Source organism: Aegilops tauschii, chromosome 6 (genome assembly GCF_002575655.3).
Source record: "Aegilops tauschii subsp. strangulata cultivar AL8/78 chromosome 6, Aet v6.0, whole genome shotgun sequence".
In the NCBI taxonomy this organism is placed as follows: domain Eukaryota; kingdom Viridiplantae; phylum Streptophyta; class Magnoliopsida; order Poales; family Poaceae; genus Aegilops; species Aegilops tauschii.
The window spans coordinates 96079521-96104672 of NC_053040.3; the positions used below are offsets into that span (position 1 = coordinate 96079521).

At 44.4% G+C, this 25152-nt stretch overlaps 1 protein-coding gene across 1 annotated transcript; it reads left to right on the top strand.

Annotated features, from left to right (window-relative positions):
• Nucleotides 1–17471: 17471 nt before the first annotated feature.
• Nucleotides 17472–18182, top strand: LOC109779228 (histone H2A-like). Its single transcript, XM_020337839.4, has one exon. It carries the CDS (start codon nucleotides 17570–17572, stop codon nucleotides 18035–18037), a length of 468 nt encoding a protein of 155 aa, XP_020193428.1. The 5' UTR covers nucleotides 17472–17569; the 3' UTR covers nucleotides 18038–18182.
• Nucleotides 18183–25152: the final 6970 nt, after the last annotated feature.

Below are 25152 nucleotides of genomic sequence, written 5' to 3' on the forward strand. Positions count from 1 at the left end.
GGGTTGGTAAGAGTGTTCATGAGTGGTGTGAGAAGGAGGACTCTATGTTAATGATGACAATTTCAAGATGGCAACTTCAAGACCTGCATCTTCAAGACCTCAACTCCTCAAGACTCAAGACAAGGTTTCAATACGCACTACTAGGTGAAATGGTTGTGAGGCACCCTGGAGTACCCAGTGGATGTGTTGTGAGCTGGAGTAGGCCAGTACTCATGCGAAAAGTTTCACCCAGACTCAAAGAGACAGATGAATACTTCATGCTCGAAGTCTTACCTGTGCAGCCACAAGTCATTATGGGCTCTGGCTTGGTTGATCATCGCGATGACTCTGACTGGTCTTGTGCTACGAGATGTAGAACTATGGTAGGATGGGATGGCCATTGCAGTGGTTAGGGAAACTCCTTGAAAGACCATGTTTCGGTCCTTCGGTTCTCAAACACCATGCAATGCGAGAACGTAAAAAGGAGGGATCAAATCTTGTGGGTAAAGTGAACAAAATTACTCTACAGAGTAAAACCTAATCGATTAGCCGTGTCCCTGGTTACGGATAGTTTGAGCCTCTGGACTTGGATCTATCTCGGAACTCTCATCACTGGACTAATAATTAATTGTTGGCAACTTATAATTATCGGTCGTGAGACATCGGTTGGCGGAACCATGTCATATTAGATAACTCGATGGTGAAGGTTGCTTGACAATCTTTTCTTATAGGGAAAAATAACTTTTATGCAAAAAAAAAACTCGGACATAGAGCCAGAAAGTCATATTGCATATAGGCTAGTCTTTTTCATCTGCTTTCTATTGTGATCTTGCCGGTACATTCAATCTGACTACATGGTTGCAACTTATCATGTTGCAGATATTTCTACCGATGGGTAAGAGTTACGATATAGGGTTACGGTCTACACTCAACTTGCCGTTGGCGTTGATGGGACTCCACACCTCTATTGAATTGTTTCCGCTTTGATAAATATAATGTATACTCTGTATCTACAGTATTTATTTTACATGTGATGCTATGGTATTTTATTGAAATACTATGTGTGCTAGCATACTGATCCAGGGATGGCACAAAAAGCACAGAGACTTGACCGTACTGGGTCGGGTCACTACAAGCTCCTTCCATATCTCGTGGACCTCGCACATATTCCAATTTTCTTTGCAAATTTGTGTTTTTAATTGCTATAACAGAGCATGATTAGATATGTTGGCTAAGAACTATGGAGATGCTACAAATTATGACATAGTATTTTTCTTACCGGATAGTGAAGATGATGTCATTTTCTATGCTTAATTTTGGTGCAACTTGCTCGAAAAGTCGTGTACGGGTTGTGAAAGTTGATTAATGAACTACTTCATTTTGGTCCGCTCATCAAATTTCTTGACAAATGTTCTATGAGTTAATGGTCATGAGAACCTTTATGGAAAGTTATTGCACCTCCTGCAAATATCCATTGTTGTTGTCCAAAGACTAGTACTAACTAGGCCAGAGAGGCAATATTATTATGATGAAAGAGAGACTATGTCTAGAATGCCTCAACTAATGTTTTAGTGAAGCACTTGTGAGTACCCTTCAATCTACCACCAATCTTGTCGGCCAGGTTTGAGCAGGTCGTGCTTGAGCCGAACACGAGCACCGCCATGTTCAACCAGGTCGCACTCGAGTCGAACACAACACCCCCCCCCCATTATTATGCTCTTGTTGAATAAGCTGGGTGAGTTTAACCTCTGTTATTCAAATCCAAGGCCTAATACACCAAACATCATGCTCTAGGCGCTTCTGGCGTGGCAAGATTGTCAAAGGTTAATCTCAGAATTTTCATGCTCACCGCTTGCTTATAAAGATGAGCATTTCCGGGTTATTACGCACTTGCTGCAGAAGCTAGGGAGAGCTAACCTCTGTTAATTAAATTCACGGCCTAATACACCAAACATCATGCTCTGAGCACTTCTGGCATGGTGATATTTCCAAAGGTTGATCTCAAGATTTTCATGCTCATTGCTTGCCTATAAAGGTGACTATTAGATATGTTGGCAAAGCACTATGGAGATGTTTGGATATAGTCATTTTTACCACATAGTGATGACTTTGTTTCCTATACCGATTTCCTCTTATACTTAGGCTCAAAATGTCGTGTAGCGGTTGTAAAGGTTGATTCTTGAACTACTTTATCTTGGGCCCCATCATTAGATTTATTGACAAATGTTCTATGACTTAATTTTCCCGAGGGCCTTCTGGAATGGTAATGCACATTCCACAAATATCCATTATTGTTTTCCGAAGATTGGTGCTAAGTAGATCAGAGTCGCAATCTTATAATGTTGAAAGGGATACTTTGTTTATGATCAAGTAAATTATAATATGGGCTCTGCTAATGAGAACCAACATCAAGATGGTTATTATCGGAGATCTTTACGTGAGGAAGCAACTCGTTTAACTTTATCTAGCTTCCTTTCCCCCAAGAAAATCCCTCAAAAAAAGCTTTATTGAGTTTCCCCATGAATAAAACAACAAGGACAACCTTCACTCAAGCATGCTATTATGGCCACAAAATGTACTTAATCAAATATGTGTCTCACATTTTATTGGCTCAACACTAAAACTACATAAAAACAATAAGCAGAGCCTTCACTCAAGCATGCTATTATGGCCACAAAATGTATTTAATCAAATATGTGTCTCACATTTTATTGGCTCAACACTAAAACTACATAAAAATCAGATTACAAGATGTTGGGCTAGTTGAGGGTCAAACCAAACACACCCATTTCCTTTTATCTTAATAGATAGTGAATATGATCTTCTACCGAATTTATGTGCTACATAGGCTCAAAAAGTTATGCATGGGTTGTAAAGGTTGATTAAGAAACTATTTTGTTTTCGATCCGACCATCTGATTTCTTAACAAATGTACTGTGAATTAATGGAGGGGGGTACCTTTATGGAGTGGTATTGCAAATTCTAAAAATGTACGAACCACTTATGTCTTATTTCTAAAGTTCCATCTATATCTTGTGGACCTTGCACATATTCCACTTTTCTTTGCATATCGGACGTTGGTTATGGTTCTATTATGACATGGTTAGATATATTGGCAAAGCACTATGGAGATACTACGGGTTTTGATATAGTCTATTTCTTACCAAATTGCCAAGTTCAAAAAGTCGTGCCTAATCATGCGCATATGCACGCCTATGTGCAAGGCGCTGGCTCATCGCCTCGCTTTGCCCCTATATGCGATGCGCTAGGAAAAGAGGTAGGCGCGCCATGGTGTGACACTTTTTTGTTTTGTCCGTGATTAGGCATGAGGAACCTCGATAAGGCATGTCGCCCAACGTAGAATGACGAGGTGTAGAAGCAGGGAAAGAAAGAAATGAGCAATAGGGGGCACGAGTGTGGGTGAACCAAATCGATTGGTTGCATCCTATGGATGGTTCTGGCTCCACGTGCCGCCGTCTCTCACCCTGCACCGCCAGCTCTCTCCCAAGCCTCATCTTCAAAGGAGATCCCTGGTTCCTCCCTTCCTCTCACGGTTTCCCCCTCTACATCTCTTATCCTATTGCTTCTAGCAACTAGTGGTTGTCATGCTATGCTCTCTCCCGGATGATGGTGGCTGGAAATGTTGGTGTTTTTGGTGATCCCTAGATGTAGATGTACTGCTGATGTTGGCGCTCTAGATGTAGATTAGTATATGTACTAATGTTGTTGATGCTCTGACTGTAGATTTGTAGATGTACTGCTACCGTTGATGCTCCAGATGTAGATTAGGATGATTAGTAGATGTACTGATGTTGCTGATATTGATGCTCTAGTTATAGCCTGTACAACTATCTAGTGTTGTAGTGCTATTTTGCTACTGATGCAGTGCTGTTTTTCTGCTACTATGTTTGCTTTGCTACTTTTGTGTTAGTTCTATGCTTGTAGCTTCTACTCCTTCTATTACTCATGCAATTCTGCTAATGCTCTTTGTTGCCCGTCTCCATACAATTTTGTATGAAATGTCTGATTGCGCCAAAACTAGAAAATTGCAAGTAGGTGGCCAAACACATAATTAGCGACTAGCACTTTTTCGAACTTTTCTAGATGGTGACGATGACTTTGTTTCTTATACAAATTTTTTGTTGTACTTAGGCTCCCTAAGTTGCATAGGGTTTGTAAAGGTTGATTCATAAACTACTTTGTTTTATTCCCACCATCAGATTTCTTGACAAATTTTCTACGAGTTAATGCTCCTATCGGCATTTATGGTATGCTATTACACATTTCGCAAATATCCCTTGATGTTGTCCAAAGAGTGGTATATTAACTGGAACAGAGTCGCAACCTTATTATGATGTAAGGGATACTATGTTTGCAACACACAAAATATGTAATATGGGCTCTGCTAAGGACAACCATCACCAAGATGCCTACTTTCGGGGTCTTGATGCAAGCAAGCAGTTTAGTTAGCTTTATGAAGTTCCCGCAGAGACCAAAAAACAAGGATAACCTTGAAACCTTGATTCAGGCATGGCATTGTGGCTAAACTATGCCAAAATGTTCAAGTATTTGATGTTATCCAAAAAAACTACAAATGATCTTGTATTCGCTTTTTACAAATATTATTTGGATAAACTATGCCTCATCAACTATTTTTGTGAAGTGCTTGTGAACACTCTCCTCCCTGCCACTGAGCTCCTTAGTGGGGTCCGAGCAAGTCGTGGTTCAACCAAATAAGGGCGACGCTAGGTCCTAGTAGGTCGTGCTCGAGCCGAACAAGACACCCGCATCCTTGCACGCTTGCTACAAAAGGCTGGGGAGAGCCTAAGCTCTATTATTTGAATCCAGGGCATAGTACATCAAATGTCGTGGCCTATGTACTTCTGGCGCGGGATTATCGCCAAAGGTGGATCTCCTGTTTTTCATGCTCGGTTCTTTCATATATCAATGGTCATTGAGTTACCTTCGTATGTGCATGCCACGTAAATCTAGTTTCTAGTGTCCCTTCTATAGCTAGTAGACCTTGCACATAATAATTTGCAGACAATTGAGGAAAAAAACTTTAAAATAGTTCACTTAACTTCCGGCTGCAGTTGGTCTATACGCCAATTGGCGCAACAGGTCATCTAGTTTTTCTAAAGGATAATGTAACATCATCCTTTACATTGATTGATGCAAAGTTGTAAACAAAAACGGTTTGGATATTCATCAGTCACCCTGATAACAAACTACCTACCAAATCCATTACCGAGGAGTTGGCACCTAGTGTTATTGGCAACGATATACATGAATAACAAATACCAAGTAATATGTAATGTGACGGTATCCAAGGAGAGTACACCAAAGATCATGCGTTGGGCACATCAGGCATGTCAGTATTGAGAGGGTGGAACTACTATTTTTCTTGCTCCATGCTTGCCTGTGAGGAGGGGCATTGAGATACTTTTTATGTAAAAACCACTTAAATCTTGTTTGTAAAGTTCCTTCTATAGCTTATTGACCTTGTACACATTCCACTCTCAGTTTTAGATTCGATGTTGTTAATGGCTCTCCTAGAACACTAATAAGGTACACGTGCATTGCACGCATGAGATTTGGTAATCAAATTATGAATAAATAACACACTATAGCATGTAAGCTTTGAGTCATATATGCATGATGTAGATGTTCGTTTAATTCTTATAGTTCATCTAGTTCAAAATCAATTAGTTTTATAAAAAAAATATTTTAAGATTCATGGAATTGTGCATTGTAAAGCATAAAGTAAAAACAAATAATGACAATTCATTTTGAAAAAAAAGTTTGGGCAATTAAGATATGGAAGATTCTAGAACAAAGGAGAAGTGCTTGTGTTTTGAGATTTGTGCATTATGCTTAAGTTCAACCATGGAGTCTTCTAGATTCTACATGTGGTAGAATTTGGTGGAATGTAGATGATATCCAACGGCCAGTAGTGCTCGGATTTGCCATCTTTGTACCGTCGGATTGGCTTCATCCAACGACCAACTTTCAAAGTTATTCATACACTATATAGGGGTATAGATGATTGATATGCTAGTTCAGCACAATGGAGATTCTATGGGTTTTGATGTCGCGTATGTTTGGTCCACATCTGATACCGACGATGCCAAAAAATGTAGTTAATCAAATATTTAAGTGTCCCACATTTTTATCGGATCAACACTAAAAGTAATTAGAAATCAAATCATGGACTAATCAATACAAGTTGCCACATTTTTGCCAACTCAATCGACTCACAACAAAATGGACGCTTAGCAATTTTGCCATTTTTTTGGTAGTTACAATGGCTATGATCCAAACAACAAGTTGGTAAATTTTGGTCATGCCTTCGGTTTTGTTATGTCAAAAAATTTCAGCCTAGTCGAAGCTCAACCCAAACATGTCAATAGTATTTTCTTACTAGATAGTGAAGATGACATCATTTCTTATACTGAATTTATGCGCTACTGAGGCTCAAAAAGCCATGTATCTGTTGTAAAAGTTGATTAAGGAACTACTTTGTTTTAAGTCTAGCAATATAATTGTGGGGGAACGTAGCAGAAATTCAAAATTTTCTACGCATCACCAAGATCAATCTATGGAGTACTCTAGCAACGAGGGGAAGGGGAGTGGATCTACATACCCTTGTAGATCGCAATGCGGAAGCGTTACAAGAACGCGGATGAAGGAGTCGTACTCGTAGCGATTCAGATCGCGGTTGATTCTGATCTAAGCACCGAAGAACGGTGCCTCCGCGCTCAACACACGTGCAGCCCGGTGACGTCTCCCATGCCTTGATCCAGCAAGGAGAGAGGAGAGGTTGGGGAAGACTCCGTACAGCAGCAGCACGACGGCATGGTGGTGATGGAGGAGCGTGGCAATCCCACAGGGCTTCGCCAAGCACTGCGGGAGAGGAGGAGGAGGGAGAGGGGTAGGACTGCGCCGAAAGAGAGACGTTCTCGTGTCTTGGGCAGCCCCAAACCTCAACTATGTATAGGAGGGGAGGGGGCTGCGCCCCCTCTAGGGTTCCCACCCCAAGGGGTGGCAGCCAGCCCTAGATCCCATCTAGGGGGCGGCCAAGGGGAGGAGAGGGGGGGGCGCCACTAGGGTGGGCCTTAAGGCCCATCTGGACCTAGGGTTTGCCCCCTCCCACTCTCCCATGCGCCTTGGGCCTTGGTGGGGGGACGCAGCAGCCCACTTGGGGCTGGTCCCCTCCCACACTTGGCCCACGCAGCCTTCTGGGGCTGGTGGCCCCACTTGGTGGACCCTCGGGACCCTCCCGGTGGTCCCGGTACATTACCGATATCACCCGAAACTTTTTCGGTGACCAAAACAGGACTTCCCATATATAAATCTTTACCTCCGGACCATTCCGGAACTCCTCGTGACGTCCGGGATCTCATCCGGGACTCCGAACAACATTCGGTAACCACGTACATACTTTCCCTATAACCCTAGCGTCATCAAACCTTAAGTGTGTAGACCCTACGGGTTCGGGAACCATGCAGACATGACCGAGACGTTCTCCGGCCAATAACCAACAGCGGGATCTGGATACCCATGTTGGCTCCCACATGTTCCACGATGATCTCATCGGATGAACCACGATGTCGGGGATTCAATCAATCCCGTATACAATTCCCTTTGTCTATCGGTATGTTACTTGCCCGAGATTCGATCGTCGGTATCCCTATACCTTGTTCAATATCGTTACCGGCAAGTCTCTTTACTCGTTCCGTAACTCACATCATCCCGTGATCAACTCCTTGGTCACATTGTGCACATTATGATGATGTCCTACCGAGTGGGCCCAGAGATACCTCTCCGTTTACATGGAATGACAAATCCCAGTCTCGATTCGTGCCAACCCAACAGACACTTTCGGAGATACCTGTAGTGCACCTTTATAGCCACCCAGTTACGTTGTGACGTTTGGTACACCCAAAACATTCCTACGGTATCCGGGAGTTGCACAATCTCATGGTCTAAGGAAATGATACTTGACATTAGAAAAGCTCTGAGCAAACGAACTACACGATCTTGTGCTAGGCTTAGGATTGGGTCTTGTCCATCACATCATTCTCCTAATGATGTGATCCCGTTATCAACGACATCCAATGTCCATGGTTAGGAAACCGTAACCATCTATTGATCAACGAGCTAGTCAACTAGAGGCTTACTAGGGACATGGTGTTGTCTATGTATCCACACATGTATCTGAGTTTCCTATCAATACACTTCTAGCATGGATAATAAACGATTATCATGAACAAGGAAATATAATAATAACCTATTTATTATTGCCTCTAGGGCATATTTCCAACAGTCTCCCACTTGCACTAGAGTCAATAATCTAGTCCACATCACCATGTGATTAACACTCATAGGTCACATCACCATGTGACCAACATCCAAAGAGTTTACTAGAGTCAACAATCTAGTTCACATCACTATGTGATTACCACTCAATGAGTTCTGGTTTGATCATGTTATGCTTGTGAGAGAGGTTATTAGTCAACGGGTCTGAACCTTTCAGATCCGTGTGTGCTCTATGTCATCTTGTGGATGCTACCACGCGCTACTTGGAGCCATTTCAAGTATCTGCTCTACTATACGAATCCGGTTTACTACTCCGAGTCATCCGGATTAGTGTCAAAGTTCGCATCGACGTAACCCTTTACGACGAACTCCTTTTCACCTCCATAATCGAGAAAATCCTTAGTCCACTAGATACTAAGGATAAGTTCGACCGCTGTCATGTGATCCGTTCCCGGATCACTATTGTACCCCTTGACCAACTCATGGCAAGGCACACTTCATGTGCGGTACACAGCATAGCATACTGTAGAGCCTACGTTTGAAGCATAGGGGACGACCTTCGTCCTTTCTCTCTCTTCTGCTGTGGTCAGGTCTTGAGTCTTACTCAATACTCACACCTTGTAACACAGCCAAGAACTCCTTCTTTGCTGATCTATTTTGAACTCTTTCAAAATCATGTCAAGGTGTGCGTTCTTTGAAAGTATCATCGGGCATCTTGATCTATCTCTATGGATCTTGATGCCCAATATGTAAGCAGCTTTATCCAGGTCTTCCTTTGAAAAACTCCTTTCAAACAACCCTTTATGCTTTCCAGAAATTCTACATCATTTCGGATCAACAATATGTCATTCACATATACTTATCAGAAATGTTGTAGCGCTCCCACTCACTTTATTGTAAATACAAGTTTCTAACAAACTTTGCATAAACCCAAAAACTTTGATCACTCCATCAAAGCGTATATTCTGACTCCGAGATGCTTGCTCTAATCCATGGAAGGATCGCTGGAGCTAGCATACCTTTTAGCATCCTTAGGATCGACAAAACCTTTTTGATTGTATCACATACAACCTTTCCTTACGAAAACTGGTAAGGAAACTTGTTTTGACATCCATCTGCCAGATTTCATAAATGCAGCTAATGCTAACATGATTCCGATGGACTTAAGCATCGCTACGGATGAGAAAATCTCATCGTAGTCAACTCCTTGAACTTGTGGAAATACTCTTAGCCACAAGTCGAGCTTCATAGACGGTAACATTACCGTCCACGTCCGTCTTCTTCTTAAAGATCCATTTATCTCGAATTTCATGGCTTCTAACCATTTGTCGGAATATGGGCCCACCATCGCTTCTCCATAGCTCGTAGGTTCAGTATTGTCCAACAACATGATATCTCAGACAGGATCACGTACCACTCTGAAGTAGCATGCATCCTCGTCGTCCTACGAGGTTTGGTAGTGACTTGATCCGAAGTTTCATGATCACTATCATAAGCTTCCACTTCAATTGGTGTAGGTGCCACAGGAACAACTTCCTGTGCCCTGCTACACACTAGTTGAAGTGACGGTTCAATAACCTTATCAAGTCTCCACCATCCTCCCACTCAATTCTTTCGAGAGAAACTTTTCCTCGAGAAAGGACCTGTTTCTAGAAGCAATTACTTTTGCTTCCAGATCTGAAATAGGAGGTATAACCAACTGTTTTTGGGTATTCTATGAAGACGCATTTATCCGCTTTGGGTTCGAGCTTATCAGCCTGAAACTTTTTTACATAAGCATCGCAGCCCCAAACTTTTAAGAAACGACAACTTAGGTTTCTCTAAACAGTGTCGTCTCAACGGAATTGCGTGGTGCCCCTTTTCAAGTGAATGCGGTTATCTCTAATGCCTAACCCATAAACGATAGTGGTAATTCGATAAGAGACATCATGGTATGCACCATATCCAATAGGGTGCAGTTATGATGTTCGGACACACCATCACACTATGGTGTTCCAGGCGGTATTAATTGTGAAACACTTTCCACAATGTCTTAATTGTGTGCCAAACTCGTAACTCAGATACTCATCTCTATGATCATATCACAGACATTTTATCCTCTTGTCGCGACGATCTTCAACTTCACTCTGAAATTACTTGAACCTTTCAATAATTCAGACTTGTGTTTCATCAAGTAAATACACTCAGCATCTACTCAAATCATCTGCGAAGTAAGAACATAACGATATCCACTGCATGCCTCAGCACTCATTGGACTGCATACATCAAAATGTATTACTTCCAATAAGTTGCTCTCTTGTTCCATTTTACTGAAAACGAGGCCTTTCAGTCATCTTGCCCATGTGGTATGATTTGCATGTCTCAAGTGATTCAAAATCAAGTGAGTCCAAACGAGTTTCTTCATGCATATATATACCAATAGACATGGTTCGCATGTCTCAATCTTTTCAAAAACGACTGAGTCCAAAGATCCATCTACATGGAGCTTCTTCATGCGTTCTATACCAATATGACTCAAATGGCAGTGCCACAAGTATGTGGTACTATCATTACTATTTTATATCTTTTGGCACGAACATGTGTATCACTACGATCGAGATTCATTTTAGGTGCAAGACCATTGAAGGTATTATTCAAATAAACAGAGTAACCATTATTCTCCTTAAATGAATAACCGTATTGCGATAAACATAATCCAATCATGTTCAACGCAAACACCAAATCTCGATAGTAGAGGGAGCATGCGATGCTTGATCACATCAACCTTGGAAACACTTCCAACACATATCGTCATCTCACCTTTAGCTAGTCTCCATTTATTCCGCAGCTTTTATTTCGAGTTGCTAACACTTAGCAACCGAACCGGTATCTAATACCCTGGTGCTGCTAGGAGTACTAGTAAAGTACACATTCATATAATGTATATCCAATACACTTCTGTCGACCTTGCCTGCCTTCTTATCTACCAAGTATCTAGGGTAGTTCCGCTTCAGTCACCGTTCCCCTCATTACAGAAGCACTTAGTCTCGGGTTTGGGTTCAACCTTGGGATTCTTCACTAGAGCAGCAAATGACTTGCTGTTTCATGAAGTATCCCTTTTGCCCTTGCCCTTCTTAAACTAGTGGTTTTACTAACCATCAACAATTGATGCACCTTCTTGATTTCTACTTTCGCGGTGTCAAACATCGCGAGTTGCTCAAGGATCATCATCTATCCTTGATATTTATAGTTCATCACGAAGCTCTAATAGCTTGGTGGCAGTGATTATGGAGAACCATCACTATCTCATCTGGAAGATTAACTCCGACTCGATTCAAGTGATTGTAGTACTCAGACAATCTGAGCACATGCTCAACGATTGAGCTTTTCTCCCTTAGTTTGCAGGCTTAAGAAACTTGTCAAAGGTCTCATACCTCTTGACGTGGGCACTAGTCCGAAATCCCAATTTCAGTCTTCGGAACATCTCATATGTTCTGCGACGTTTCAAGAACCGTCTTTGGTGTCACAATTCTAAACCGTTAGCATTACGCACTGAACTATCACGTAGTCATCAAAACGTGTATGTCAGATGTTTTGCAACATCTACAGACGACGCTGAGGTTCAGCACACCGAGCGGTGCATTAAGGACATAGGCCTTCTGTGCAGCAATGAGGACAATCCTCAGTTTACGGACCCAGTCCGCATAATTGCTACTATCAACTTTCAACTAAATTTTCTCTAGGAACATATCTTAAACAGTAGAACTAAAGCGCAAGATATGACATAATTTGCAAAGACCTTTTTGACTATGTTCATGATAATGAAGTTCACCTGATTATTGAACTCCCACTCAGATAGACATCCCTCTAGTCATCTAAGTGATACATGATCCGAGTCAAACTAGGACGTGTCCGATCATCACGTGAGACGGACTAGTCATCATCGGTGAACATCTTCATGTTGATCGCATCTACTATACGACTCATGTTCGACCTTTCGGTCTCTTGTGTTCCGAGGCCATGTCTGTACATGCTAGGCTCGTCAAGTCAACCTAAGTGTTTCGCATGTGTTCCGAGGCCATGTCTGTACATGCTAGGCTCGTCAACACCCGTTGTATTCGAACGTTAGAATCTATCACACCCGATCATCACGTGGTGCTTCGAAACAATGAACCTTCGCAACGGTGCACAGTTAGGGGGAACACTTTCTTGAAATTATTATAAGGGATCATCTTACTTACTACCGTCGTTCTAAGCAAATAAGATGCATAACATGATAAACATCACATGCAATCAAATAGTGACATGATATGGCCAATATCATTTTGCTCCTTTGATCTCCATCTTCGGGGCACCATGATCATCTTTGTCACCGGCATGACACCATGATCTCCATCATCATGATCTCCATCATTGTGTCTTCATGAAGTTGTCACGCCAACGATTACTTCTACTTCTATGGCTAACACGCTTAGCAATAAAGTAAAGTAATTTACATGGCGTTATTCAATGACACGCAGGTCATACAAAAATAAAGACAACTCCTATGGCTCCTGCCAGTTGTCATACTCATCGACATGCAAGTCGTGATTCCTATTACAAGAATATAATCAATCTCATACATCACATATATCATTCATCACATCTTCTGGCCATATCACATCACATAGCACATGCTGCAAAAACAAGTTAGACGTCCTCTAATTGTTGTTGCAAGTTTTTACGTGGCTTGTATAGGTTTCTAGCAAGAACGTTTCTTACCTACGTAAAACCACAACGTGATATGCCAATTTCTATTTACCCTTCATAAGGACCCTTTTCATCGAATCCGTTCCGACTAAAGTGGGAGAGACAGACACCCGCTAGCCACCTTATGCAACTAGTGCATGTCAGTCGGTGGAACCTGTCTCACGTAAGCGTACGTGTAAGGTCGGTCCGGGCCGCTTCATCCCACAATGCCGCCGAAACAAGATAAGACTAGTAGCTGCAAGAAGAATTGACAAAATCGACGCCCCAACTACTTTGTGTTCTACTCGTGCATAGAAACTACGCATAGACCTAGCTCATGATCCCACTGTGGGGGAACGTAGCAGAAATTCAAAATTTTCTACGCATCACCAAGATCAATCTATGGAGTACTCTAGCAACGAGGGAAAGGGGAGTGGATCTACATACCCTTGTAGATCGTGATGCGGAAGCGTTGCAAGAACGCGGATGAAGGAGTCGTACTCGTAGTGATTCAGATCGCGGTTGATTCCGATCTAAGCACCGAAGAACGGTGCCTCTGCGCTCAACACACGTGCAGCCCGGTGACGTCTCCCACGCCTTGATCTAGCAAGGAGAGAGGGAGAGGTTGGGGAAGACTCCGTCCAGCAGCAGCACGACGGCATGGTGGTGATGGAGGAGCGTGGCAATCCCGCAGGGCTTCGCCAAGCACTGCGGGAGAGGAGGAGGAGGGAGAGGGGTAGGACTGCGCCGAAAGAGAGACGTTCTCGTGTCTTGGGCAGCCCCAAACCTCAACTATATATAGGAGGGGAGGGGGCTGCGCCCCCTCTAGGGTTCCCACCCCAAGGGGTGGCGGCCAGCCCTAGATCCCATCTAGGGGGCGGCCAAGGGGAGGAGAGGGGGGCGCCACTAGGGTGGGCCTTAAGGCCCATCTGGACCTAGGGTTTGCCCCCTCCCACTCTCCCATGCGCTTTGGGCCTTGGTGGGGGGGGGCGCACCAGCCCACCTGGGGCTGGTCCCCTCCCACACTTGGCCCACGCAGCCTTCTGGGGCTGGTGGCCCCACTTGGTGGACCCCCGGGACCCTCCCGGTGGTCCCGGTACATTACCGATATCACCCGAAACTTTTTCGGTGACCAAAACAGGACTTCCCATATATAAATCTTTACCTCCGGACCATTCCGGAACTCCTCGTGACGTCCGGGATCTCATCCGGGACTTCTAACAACATTCGGTAACCACGTACATACTTTCCCTATAACCCTAGCGTCATCGAACCTTAAGTGTGTAGACCCTACGGGTTCGGGAACCATGCAGACATGACCGAGACGTTCTCCGGCCAATAACCAACAGCGGGATCTGGATACCCATGTTGGCTCCCACATGTTCCACGATGATCTCATCGGATGAACCACGATGTCGGGGATTCAATCAATCCCGTATACAATTCCCTTTGTCTATCGGTATGTTACTTGCCCGAGATTCGATCGTCGGTATCCCTATACCTTGTTCAATCTCGTTACCGGCAAGTCTCTTTACTCGTTCTGTAACTCACATCATCCCGTGATCAACTCCTTGGTCACATTGTGCACATTATGATGATGTCCTACCGAGTGGGCCCAGAGATACCTCTCCGTTTACACGGAGTGACAAATCCCAGTCTCGATTCGTGCCAACCCAACAGACACTTTCGGAGATACCTGTAGTGCACCTTTATAGCCACCCAGTTACGTTGTGACGTTTCGTACACCCAAAGCATTCCTACGGTATCCGGGAGTTGCACAATCTCATGGTCTAAGGAAATGATACTTGACATTAGAAAAGCTCTGAGCAAACGAACTACACAATCTTGTGCTAGGCTTAGGATTGGGTCTTGTCCATCACATCATTCTCCTAATGATGTGATCCCGTTATCAACGACATCCAATGTCCATGGTTAGGAAACCGTAACCATCTATTGATCAATGAGCTAGTCAACTAGAGGCTTACTAGGGACATGGTGTTGTCTATGTATCCACACATGTATCTGAGTTTCCTATCAATACACTTCTAGCATGGATAATAAACAATTATCATGAACAAGGAAATATAATAATAACCTATTTATTATTGCCTCTAGGGCATATTTCCAACAATAATTTCTTGGCAAATGTACTACGAGGTACTGGACAGTAGTACCTATATCGCATGGTGTTGCACAATTTGAGATGTAAAAACAACTTAAATCTTGTCGAACACCCACACTGACACAAAGTTACAGTAGAGTTCCTTGGCGACTACGGTGGATGTTGGTTGCGGCGTAGCGTTTGACACGATGAGCATGGAGTCGCGGGTGAGCGGGCTCGTTGGCATTGTGGCAAACTAGTTGCTAGCGTCGCCGCCGCAGAAAAAGTACACGCGGAGTGACGAATAGGAGGGCGCTGAGCTAGAGGGCGGGAGAGGAGAAATGCAGCGCGCGTGCCTTGACGATGTCAGTGTGGCAGGATGCGTGAGAGGAATCCGAAAGGAACGACGCTGACGACAGTGTAGTAGGACGCATGCAAGGAGGCCGAGAGGAACGACGCTCACGGTGGTGCCGGTGTAGCAGGATGTGGGCGAGAAGGCCAAGAGAAACAATGCCGACGACTGCTCAATTGTAGTAGGACGTAGAAGAGAAGGCCGCGATGAACAACGGCGACAACCGCTCAAGTGTAATAGGACAGTGAAGAGGAGGCCGAGATGAATGACAACGACGATGACGCGAGTGCAACAGGACATGGGAGAGGAGGCCGAGAGGAACCACGTCGGTAGTGACACCAGTGTAATAGGACGTGAGACATGAGGGACAGAGAAACGATTAGAAGGGACTAGGCGAAGGAGATTAAGAGTGTCATTAAAACACAACACATGCATATACACAAGGGACAATTCCATTTATTCCCCTAACTTGAGCCACCACCTGGCATTTGCCCCTAATTTCCAGGTGTGCTAAAAAATACCCCTCTTTCGTCAAGTCACCTTACAGAAATGCCCTTCTGTGCCGTTACCGTCCGGTCAAAGGGGTTTGACCGTTTGGTGAATAGTAAATGGTGAACAGTAAATTCGAAAAAAAATAGCAAAAAAAATCAAAAAAATCTGAAATTTTGTGGGATCGAAGATACTCAAGGGAGCAAGGCGCGTGCAAATTTTGGCACAGTTTGGACATTCCAGCAGCTCGTGTCAAACGAAAAACTTTAAAATGTACGCTGTGAGCAATAAATTAAAAAAAGCAAGAAAATTCAAAAAAATATAAAAAATTTTGGCATCAAAGAGGCTGGGGTGCGCAAGGTGCATGCAATTTTTTTTTTGCGTTTCGACACTGTAGGAGCTCGTGGAGAAAAAAAACAAAATTTGACGCAGAAAAAACTTTGAAAAAATGCACTATTTTGTTTTTTTGCTAGAGCACCTCGCATGCCATTTGATCACAATAATTTGTAAGCCCCTTGTGCACCCAAGCCTCTTTGATGCCAATAAAATTCTTATTTTTTAAAATTTCTTGCTATTTTTTTAATTTACTGTTCACAGCGTATAGATTTAAATTTTTTCCTTTCCCACGAGTTCCTGGAATGTCCAAACAACGCAAAAACTTGCACACACCTTGCGCCCTTAAGTATCTTCGATCCCACAAAATTTCAGATTTTTTATATTTTTTTGCTATTTTTTCGAATTTACTGTTCCCCATGTTACTATTCACCAGACGGTCAAACCCCTTTGACCGGACGGCAAGGGCATTTCTGTAAGGTGACTTGACGGAAGAGGGGTATTTTTGAGCATACATGAAAATTAGGGGCAAATGCCAGGTGGTGGCTCAAGTTAGGGGGATAAATGGAATTGTCCCTATACATAATCACGAAGAAGATGTAGATTTACTCGTCTACGTTCATCGTAAATAAAAACATGCAATACGGAAGTCATGTGGAACTGCAAGATGAAGCTATTCATCAAAGGAAATTTCGAACGACCGACCGTGCGTGATGAATTTGACAAAATTCGTTCAAAATAGCTCCGAACATGAACACGAAATTGAACATTTGCAATTAACGAACTACAAACCGATTGCTCGAATAATACTATAACATGGATGTGCCTCTAAGCACCATCGTGTAGATTATACGGAACTAATAAGTAGACGAGATTAGGTGTTAAATCAAAACACACCACATGCAACCTCACATACAACCTCACATACAACCTCACATACAACCAGTCCACTACGTTTTTTTGCATCACTTAAGTTTGGCTTGTTGAAAACTGCCGATTCAGTCATTTCTATCGAGTTTGGCTCAATCCACACAACCAAACAATACAATTTCATCCTGTTACCGATCGCTGTTTTTGTTGGCATCACAGCCGTCCATTCAGCTCCCGATCCAGCCGTCCATTGAACGTTCACGCGGATCCATGGGCCCACCGCCACTTCCTCCTCCCCTCTCCCCTCGAATAAATACTCCGCAAATCTCGTCTCCTTGGCCACCAACGCACTCGCAATCAGCAGTCAAGCAATCCCCACTCACATCTCTCCACTTCCCGAATCCTTTGTCCAGCTCGCCATGGACGCCTCAGCCACCGTAGCCACCGGGAAGGGGAAGAAGGGCGTGGCCGGGCGCAAGGCGGGCGGCCCCAGGAAGAAGTCCGTGTCGCGGTCCGTCAAGGCCGGGCTCCAGTTCCCCGTCAGCCGCATCGGGCGCTTCCTCAAGAAGGGCCGCTACGCGCAGCGCGTCGGCTCCGGCGCCCCCGTCTACCTCGCGGCCGTCCTCGAGTACCTCGCCGCCGAGCTGCTGGAGCTCGCGGGCAACGCCGCCAAGGACAACAAGAAGAGCCGGATCATCCCCCGCCACCTGCTGCTCGCCATCAGGAACGACGAGGAGCTCGGCAAGCTGCTCGCCGGCATCACCATCGCGCACGGCGGCGTGATTCCCAACATCAACCCGGTGCTGCTCCCCAAGAAGACGGCCGAGAAGTCCCCCAAGGAGCCCAAGTCGCCCAAGAAGACCGCCAAGTCCCCCAAGAAGGCTTAGGTTCCTTGCGTAGTTAGGCTGTAGCTGGGGTGTATGGATGGGTGTGCTTGAGGATACTTCAGTTCGAAGTAGACTGTTCTTGCTTTGTCGTTGTATTTTCTGACCGTGATTTCAATGAAACAATAAGTTGCTTTGATACATTTTATTCGATCTGTGTTTCATCTGCCCTTGCCCCTTGTTGTCGATTTGCTCAGAATTGTCATCACTCATGTGCTTTGGATTTCATCCATCCAGGGGCCTGGGCGGGCAACTGCGAAGGTAGGTGGGAATCAACTTCTTTGGCGCGTGCCTGAAATATTTGGTGGTGGGGTTTCCCGCCCCAATTTCGTATATAGCATTAATCGAAAATGAAAAATTGAAAATCCGCGTCTATTTCCCCGCTCCAATTTCGCGCCCAGAAACAGAAAGATTGGACGAAAATTTCGATTTGGCGGGGAGACTGAAAACTCTATTTGCCCGCTCGTTCTGAATTTCAGTTCTGGGAGTTTGGCGCGCAACTGAAAACTGTCTCCTCTGAATTTCAGTTCTGGGAGTTTGGCGGGCAACTGGACGAGATTATCGATTTGGCGGGGAGATTTGCCGCTCGTTCTGAAATTCAGTTCTGGGAGTTTGGCGGGCAACTGAAAACTGTATCATCTGTTATTTTTTAGCGGTGAGATTTCCCGCTTCAGTTTCGTGCTCATCTGGCATATCCTTTTGCAATCTTGGAACCATCTACCAGGTCCTCATGTCCCGGATGGGCGCACAACTAATTTCCGGAAGGATAGTTGGATACATGGAGGAAGGAAATAATCAAAGACCTGGTGAATTCCATATTCAGGCGCTCCAAGAAACTCACGGTGGCGGAGGGCTTGCCGTGGCAACCGCCGGGTAGCTGATCTGTACCCGGACATGTCGGAGCGGGGTCGTGCCATTGAAGCACTATTCCTTGGTCACATTTTCTGTTAAGCGAGGGCGGAGATCGCCTTAGATGGCCGTGGAGGACAAACTCAGGTAAATTCTCTACAAAATCAGAATATAATGCCTTCTCTGTGCTGTAGGCAGGGAGGGTATACCATGTGCTAAATAAATCTGGGGAATGGATCAAGAGCACCGGCGAATCTATATAGTATGATGAAAACCAATATGCCTTCAGTGGTGGATACATTGTGTAGATCATCACCATCTGTTCCCATGATACCAATCTGTACAATGAAGCTTCTAAAGGGGCATAATGATCTGTTTAACTATGGAAGTATCCGCCAGCTACTGGTCTGGTGCCACAGCACAAGAGAAATCCAGACTTGCGAATTTCATCCAGATTCGGGAGATTTAGCTCACAGAGCCAGTTAACAACACTAATAAACTATCGGTAGAAGTGGTCAAAGGAACACTGCATTCCAGTTGCAGATTCAGGTAACAGCTCAGATGGTACAAGGTCCATTTTTAAGAAACAAGAAATGACCCACCAAATAGCTTATATCCATGACATTCGATCCATGCATGCAACATGGTATAATGCTTATGAATACAGAATGTGGCAACAAGATGAACATGGTACTTGGTACAGATACAGGGTTAAACTGGTATTACATTGCATAGTTATACAAACGCGTAGCTCTTCACATCACCTGCTCTTCTTGCTGTTCCCAGATAACCATGAAATCCGCACAGCATAGGTTAAGATCAAAGCATTTCCATTCAAAGAATTATGTAAGTTGCATGGCAGAAATTATCAGAGGAATGCACAGAACAAATAGGCAGGGAGAAACTACAGCTCACGGAAGTTCAGGTGATAAACACACGCGGTTCGACAGTTCACCAGCTTCCCAGATAACCAAATCATCTACTCTACTCACAACCTACCACTAGCAGTTGGCTGCTAATGCTATACGCGGTGAACCAACAGAGTATCTTGCAAAAATACATTAATAGCATGGCAATGATAATGAACTTCTGACGATACCAATTAGACATCAACACTATATGGCCATACTACATGAAGCAATTTTTGTGTTTACAAAGTCAGTCATCGTTTCTCCATTTTCTAAAGAGCACAGACTACTAAAGGGGATTCGTAACCAACCTAGAATTATCGCAAATAATGAGTGAAACCGACAAATCATTCCGTCATCACAGAACAGCGAATAAGATTGATTCTTACCTAGTAATAATTTCTGAAAACAACTTAACAGGCAGAAGGTGCGCATAAACCAATAAATGGACCACCTTGCTGTTTCTGAATACGAAGTCCCGGCTGTTAATATTCCCACCATGAGACGATCTTACAATTCCATTCGGACGAGACCAGTGCAGGCTCGTCTCCAAACATAGCAGCAGAAGTTTTGATTAAAATGACAACCAGACACCTGATCTACAAACAGAGAATTATGCAACAAAAGCAAAACCTCGAGAGTTCAGAGGAGCATCTGTACTGACAAGAGTACAGTAAAACAAAAACGGAAGAGGTTCGAAAACCAGCACTCAAACCTTACAAACTTTTGTATGTGAAAAGATGATTAATTTTTCAATACAAGCATGTTTTGCAGTCAGCATACATTTTGCATCAGTAAATTTTTTTTGGAACAAAGACGCACGAAGCGTCTGGCTTTAAATCAGTAAAGCCACAAGGCAGCATCCACACAAGGTTTTCAACATTACAATCCGGTAAAACATAAGTTCCGCGGGCTCGACGTCCCGACAAAGGCTAAGAACCAAGTAGTTTAAGGATCACAAAAGCGGAGCGAAACATAGAGCTCAACGCAAAAGACTCAAGCTTGCTGTCCTTCTTGTCGCGATTTCACCATGCACAGCTTGATCTGCTCCATAATCTCAGTCATGCGGTCCTCATCACGCGTCTTCCCCAACGGCGCCCAAGCCTGTAAGAAAATGTGACATTTGAATAGAATATCAGCTGGGTGTGCAGGGAACTTGTGTTCTATGGTTATTTTGTTCTGCACCGACCAAAGCGACCAAAGCAGCGCCCCTACGCAACGCCAAACAACCCTCGCGTTGGCACCCCTCTGTGCCGACAGCAAGGTCAACAGATCATCGCTAGATTGCGGGTTCCAATTCTGCTTGAAAGCATCCCTAACCGCACTCCACGCAAATCTAGCTAAACAACACCCGAAGAACACGTGGTTAGCGTTTTCCCCAAGGCCGCAAATGGCACATGTCTCGTCCACCGGCCCGTTTCGTTTGGCCACGTTATCCGAAGTTGGAAGGCGGTAGCAGAACATTTGCCACATAAATATCTTGATCTTAAGGGGAAAGCCAGCCTTCCATAGCCCCCTAGCCATGTCTAGCGCGTTCCCCTTGGTCAACTTGTCATATAAAGATTTCACCGAGAATTTCCGGGAGGAAGTAAGCTTCCATGCTATTGAGTCATTCTCATGGCTAAGGTTCCTCCCCTCGAGTTCAGCCACGAGCGTGGCCCAGGAAGCAGCCTCTCCTGCCTCGAGAGTCCTAAAGAAGGAGATTGCCGGAGGATGCACGCGCAGGGCGTTGGCTACCAGAATGTTAGTGTCAGTGGCCAGTTGATATAACTCCGGGTGTGATTGCCACAACGGTGCTTGTCCCCGCCAACAGTCAAGCCAAAACCGCGTGGACGTGCCATTGTTAACACTGAACTGAGCACCCACCGAGAAGGCCGGTCTCACCGCTTGGATCCCGTTCGAAAACGCCGAGCCATTGGACTTGGCCTTGAAAAGATTTCCATCCGGGAAATATTTCGCCCGGAGGATATCCGCCCAGAGTCCCGACTCATTTTGGGCAAGGCGCCACCACCACTTGGTGAGCAAGGCAACATTCATGAGTTTAGAATTCGTAATCCCCAAACCACCGAACTTTTTAGGTCTGCATACCGCGACCCATTTCACCAAATGGTATTTGCGTTTAGTCCCGGTTCCTTCCCAAAAGAACCGGGAGCGCGGAGTGTCAAGCTTGGCATGAACGCCATCCGCGAGGAGAAACATCCCCATTGTGAATAGAGGGTGCGAGGACAGGCTCGAGTTGGTCAAGATCAACCTAGCCGCCGAAGACATAAACCTCCCTCTCGACGGGCTTACTCGATTGGCCACTTTGCCATAGAGTGGCTCCCATTCAGCAATGGTGAGTTTCTTGTGTGAGATCGGAAGGCCAAGGTATTTGATCGGGAAGCTCCAAGCTTGCAATTGAGCAAATTGGCAATCTGCCTACTTTCTTGATCCTCCATCCCAATGGTGATCACTTCGCTCTTTAGGAAATTGATCTTAAGCCCCGACAAGATCTCAAAAGCGAGAAGCAGTAACTTGATCGAAAAGAAGCATCATATCGTCTGCGTATTGTAACTGAGTAACGCCGCCGGGGATGAGGTGGGATATGAGCCCTCTAACGTGTCCCGCCGCTCTGGCTTTGTTAATCATTGCCGCCAGGGCATCCGCAAAAAAATTAAAAATAAGTGGCGAGCTCAGGTCTCCCTGCCGAAGGCCACGTTTGTTGCGGAAGAAATTACCCATTATACCATTGATGGTAACCGCCGTGTGCCCACTACACACAAGGTGCATGACGCGGTGCACGAATCCCGCCTCAAAGCCCTTCTTGAGGAGGACTTCTCGCACGAACTCCCAGTTCACGCGGTCATAGGCTTTCTCAAAGTCCAACTTGAGAAGCACGCCTTGTGTCTTGGTGCGTTTTAGCTCGTGGATAATTTCTTGAAGCGCAATGGGTCCTTCTAGGATGTTACGGTGTTTGAGGAAACCAGTCTGACTAGAGCTAATCACGCGTTGCGCCACCGGAGCCAAGCGCGAGGCATAGGCTTTCACGCAGATTTTGAAAGGAACATTGATCAAAGTGATCGGTCTAAAGAGTTTGATGTTAGCGGCCCCTTTCACTTTAGGGATCAAGCTAATAGCCCCGTAGTTAAGGCGCGACAAGTCTACCGTACCCAGAGCGAAGCCGTTCACAATCTCATAGAAAAGGTGCTTGAGGCACGGCCAAAACTTCTTGAAAAACTCTACCGGCCACCCGTCCGGCCCGGGTGCCGTGTCCGTTTTCATGTCGTCCAAGGCTTTGTCGATTTCTTCCAGAAGGAACGAGAGAGCGAGCCCTTCGTTCTCCTCCTGCGATACCCATTCCGTTGGATCCCATAGGTCCTCCCGAAGGCAAAGAGTTTTTTCCTCAGCCGTCCCCAAAAGGCCAATTAAAAACTCGTAGATGTGGGCCATGATTTGCTCTTGGGTTAAAAGGAGGCCGTTATCTGATTGAAGGCGCAAAATAGTACACTTTCGTTTCCTTACGTTAGCATAAGCGTGGAAGTAACTAGTGTTTGCATCTCCTTTAGTAACTGCTACCTCTTGAGCACTGCGTTGGTTTTCCCTTGAAGAGGAAAGGGTGATGCAGCAAAGTAGCGTAAGTATTTCCCTCAGTTTTTGAGAACCAAGGTATCAATCCAGTAGGAGGCTACGCGCGAGTCCCTCGCACCTACACAAACAAATAAATCCTCGCAACCAACGCGATAAGGGGTTGTCAATCCCTACACGGTCACTTACGAGAGTGAGATCTGATAGATATGATAAGATAATATTTTTGGTATTTTTATGATAAAGATGCGAAGTAAAGTTAAAGCAAAATAAAAGGCAACGGAAATAGCTAAGTGTTGGAAGATTAATATGATGGAAAATAGACCCCGGGGCCATAGGTTTCACTAGTGGCTTCTCTCAAGAGCATAAGTATTTTACGGTGGGTGAACAAATTACTGTTGAGCAATTGACAGAATTGAGCATAGTTATGAGAATATCTAGGTATGATCATGTATATAGGCATCACGTCCGAAACAAGTAGACCGACTCCTGCCTGCATCTACTACTATTACTCCACACATCGACCGCTATCCAGCATGCATCTAGAGTATTGAGTTCATAAGAACAGAGTAACGCTTTAAGCAAGATGACATGATGTAGAGGGATAAATTCATGCAATATGATAAAAACCCCATCTTGTTATCCTCGATGGCAACAATACAATACGTGCCTTGCTGCCCCTACTGTCACTGGGAAAGGACACCGCAAGATTGAACCCAAAGCTAAGCACTTCTCCCATTGCAAGAAAGATCAATCTAGTAGGCCAAACCAAACCGATAATTCGAAGAGACTTGCAAAGATAACCAATCATACATAAAAGAATTCAGAGAAGATTCAAATATTGTTCATAGATAAACTTGATTAAACCCACAATTCATCGGTCTCAACAAACACACCGCAAAAGAAGATTACGAATATATCTCCACAAGAGAGGGGGAGAACATTGTATTGAGATCCAAAAAGAGAGAGGAAGCCATCTAGCTAATAACTATGGACCCGAAGGTCTGAGGTAAACTACTCACACTTCATCGGAGAGGCTATGGTGTTGATGTAGAAGCCCTCTGTGATCGATGCCCCCTCCGGCGGAGCTCCAGAACAGGCCCCAAGATGGGATCTCGTGGGTACAGAAGGTTGCGGCGGTGGAATTAGGTTTTTGGCTCCGTATCTGATCGTTTGGGGGTACGTAGGTATATATAGGAGGAAGGAGTACGTCGGTGGAGCAACGTGGGGCCCACGAGGGTGGAGGGCGCGCCCCCTACCTCGTGGCTTCCTGTTTGATTTCTTGATGTAGGGTCCAAGTCCTCTGGATCATGTTCATTCCGAAAATCATGTTCCCGAAGGTTTCATTCTGTTTGGACTCTGTTTGATATTCTTTTTCTGCGAAACTCTGAAATAGGCAAAAAACAGCAATTCTGGGCTGGGCCTCCGGTTAATAGGTTAGTCCCAAAAATAATATAAAAGTGAATAATAAAGCCCAATAATGTCCAAAACAGAAGATAATATAGCATGGAGCAATCAAAAATTATAGATACGTTGAAGACGTATCAAGCACCCCCAAGCTTAATTCCTGCTCGTCCTCGAGTAGGTAAATGATAAAAACAGAATTTTTGATGTGGAATGCTACTTGGCATAATTTCAATGTAATTCTTCTTAATTGTGGTATGAATATTCATATCCGAAAGATTCAAGATAAAAGTTCAATATTGACATAAATAATAATACTTCAAACATACTAACTAAGCAATTATGTCCTCTCAAAATAACATGGCCAAAGAAAGTTCATCCCTACAAAATCAT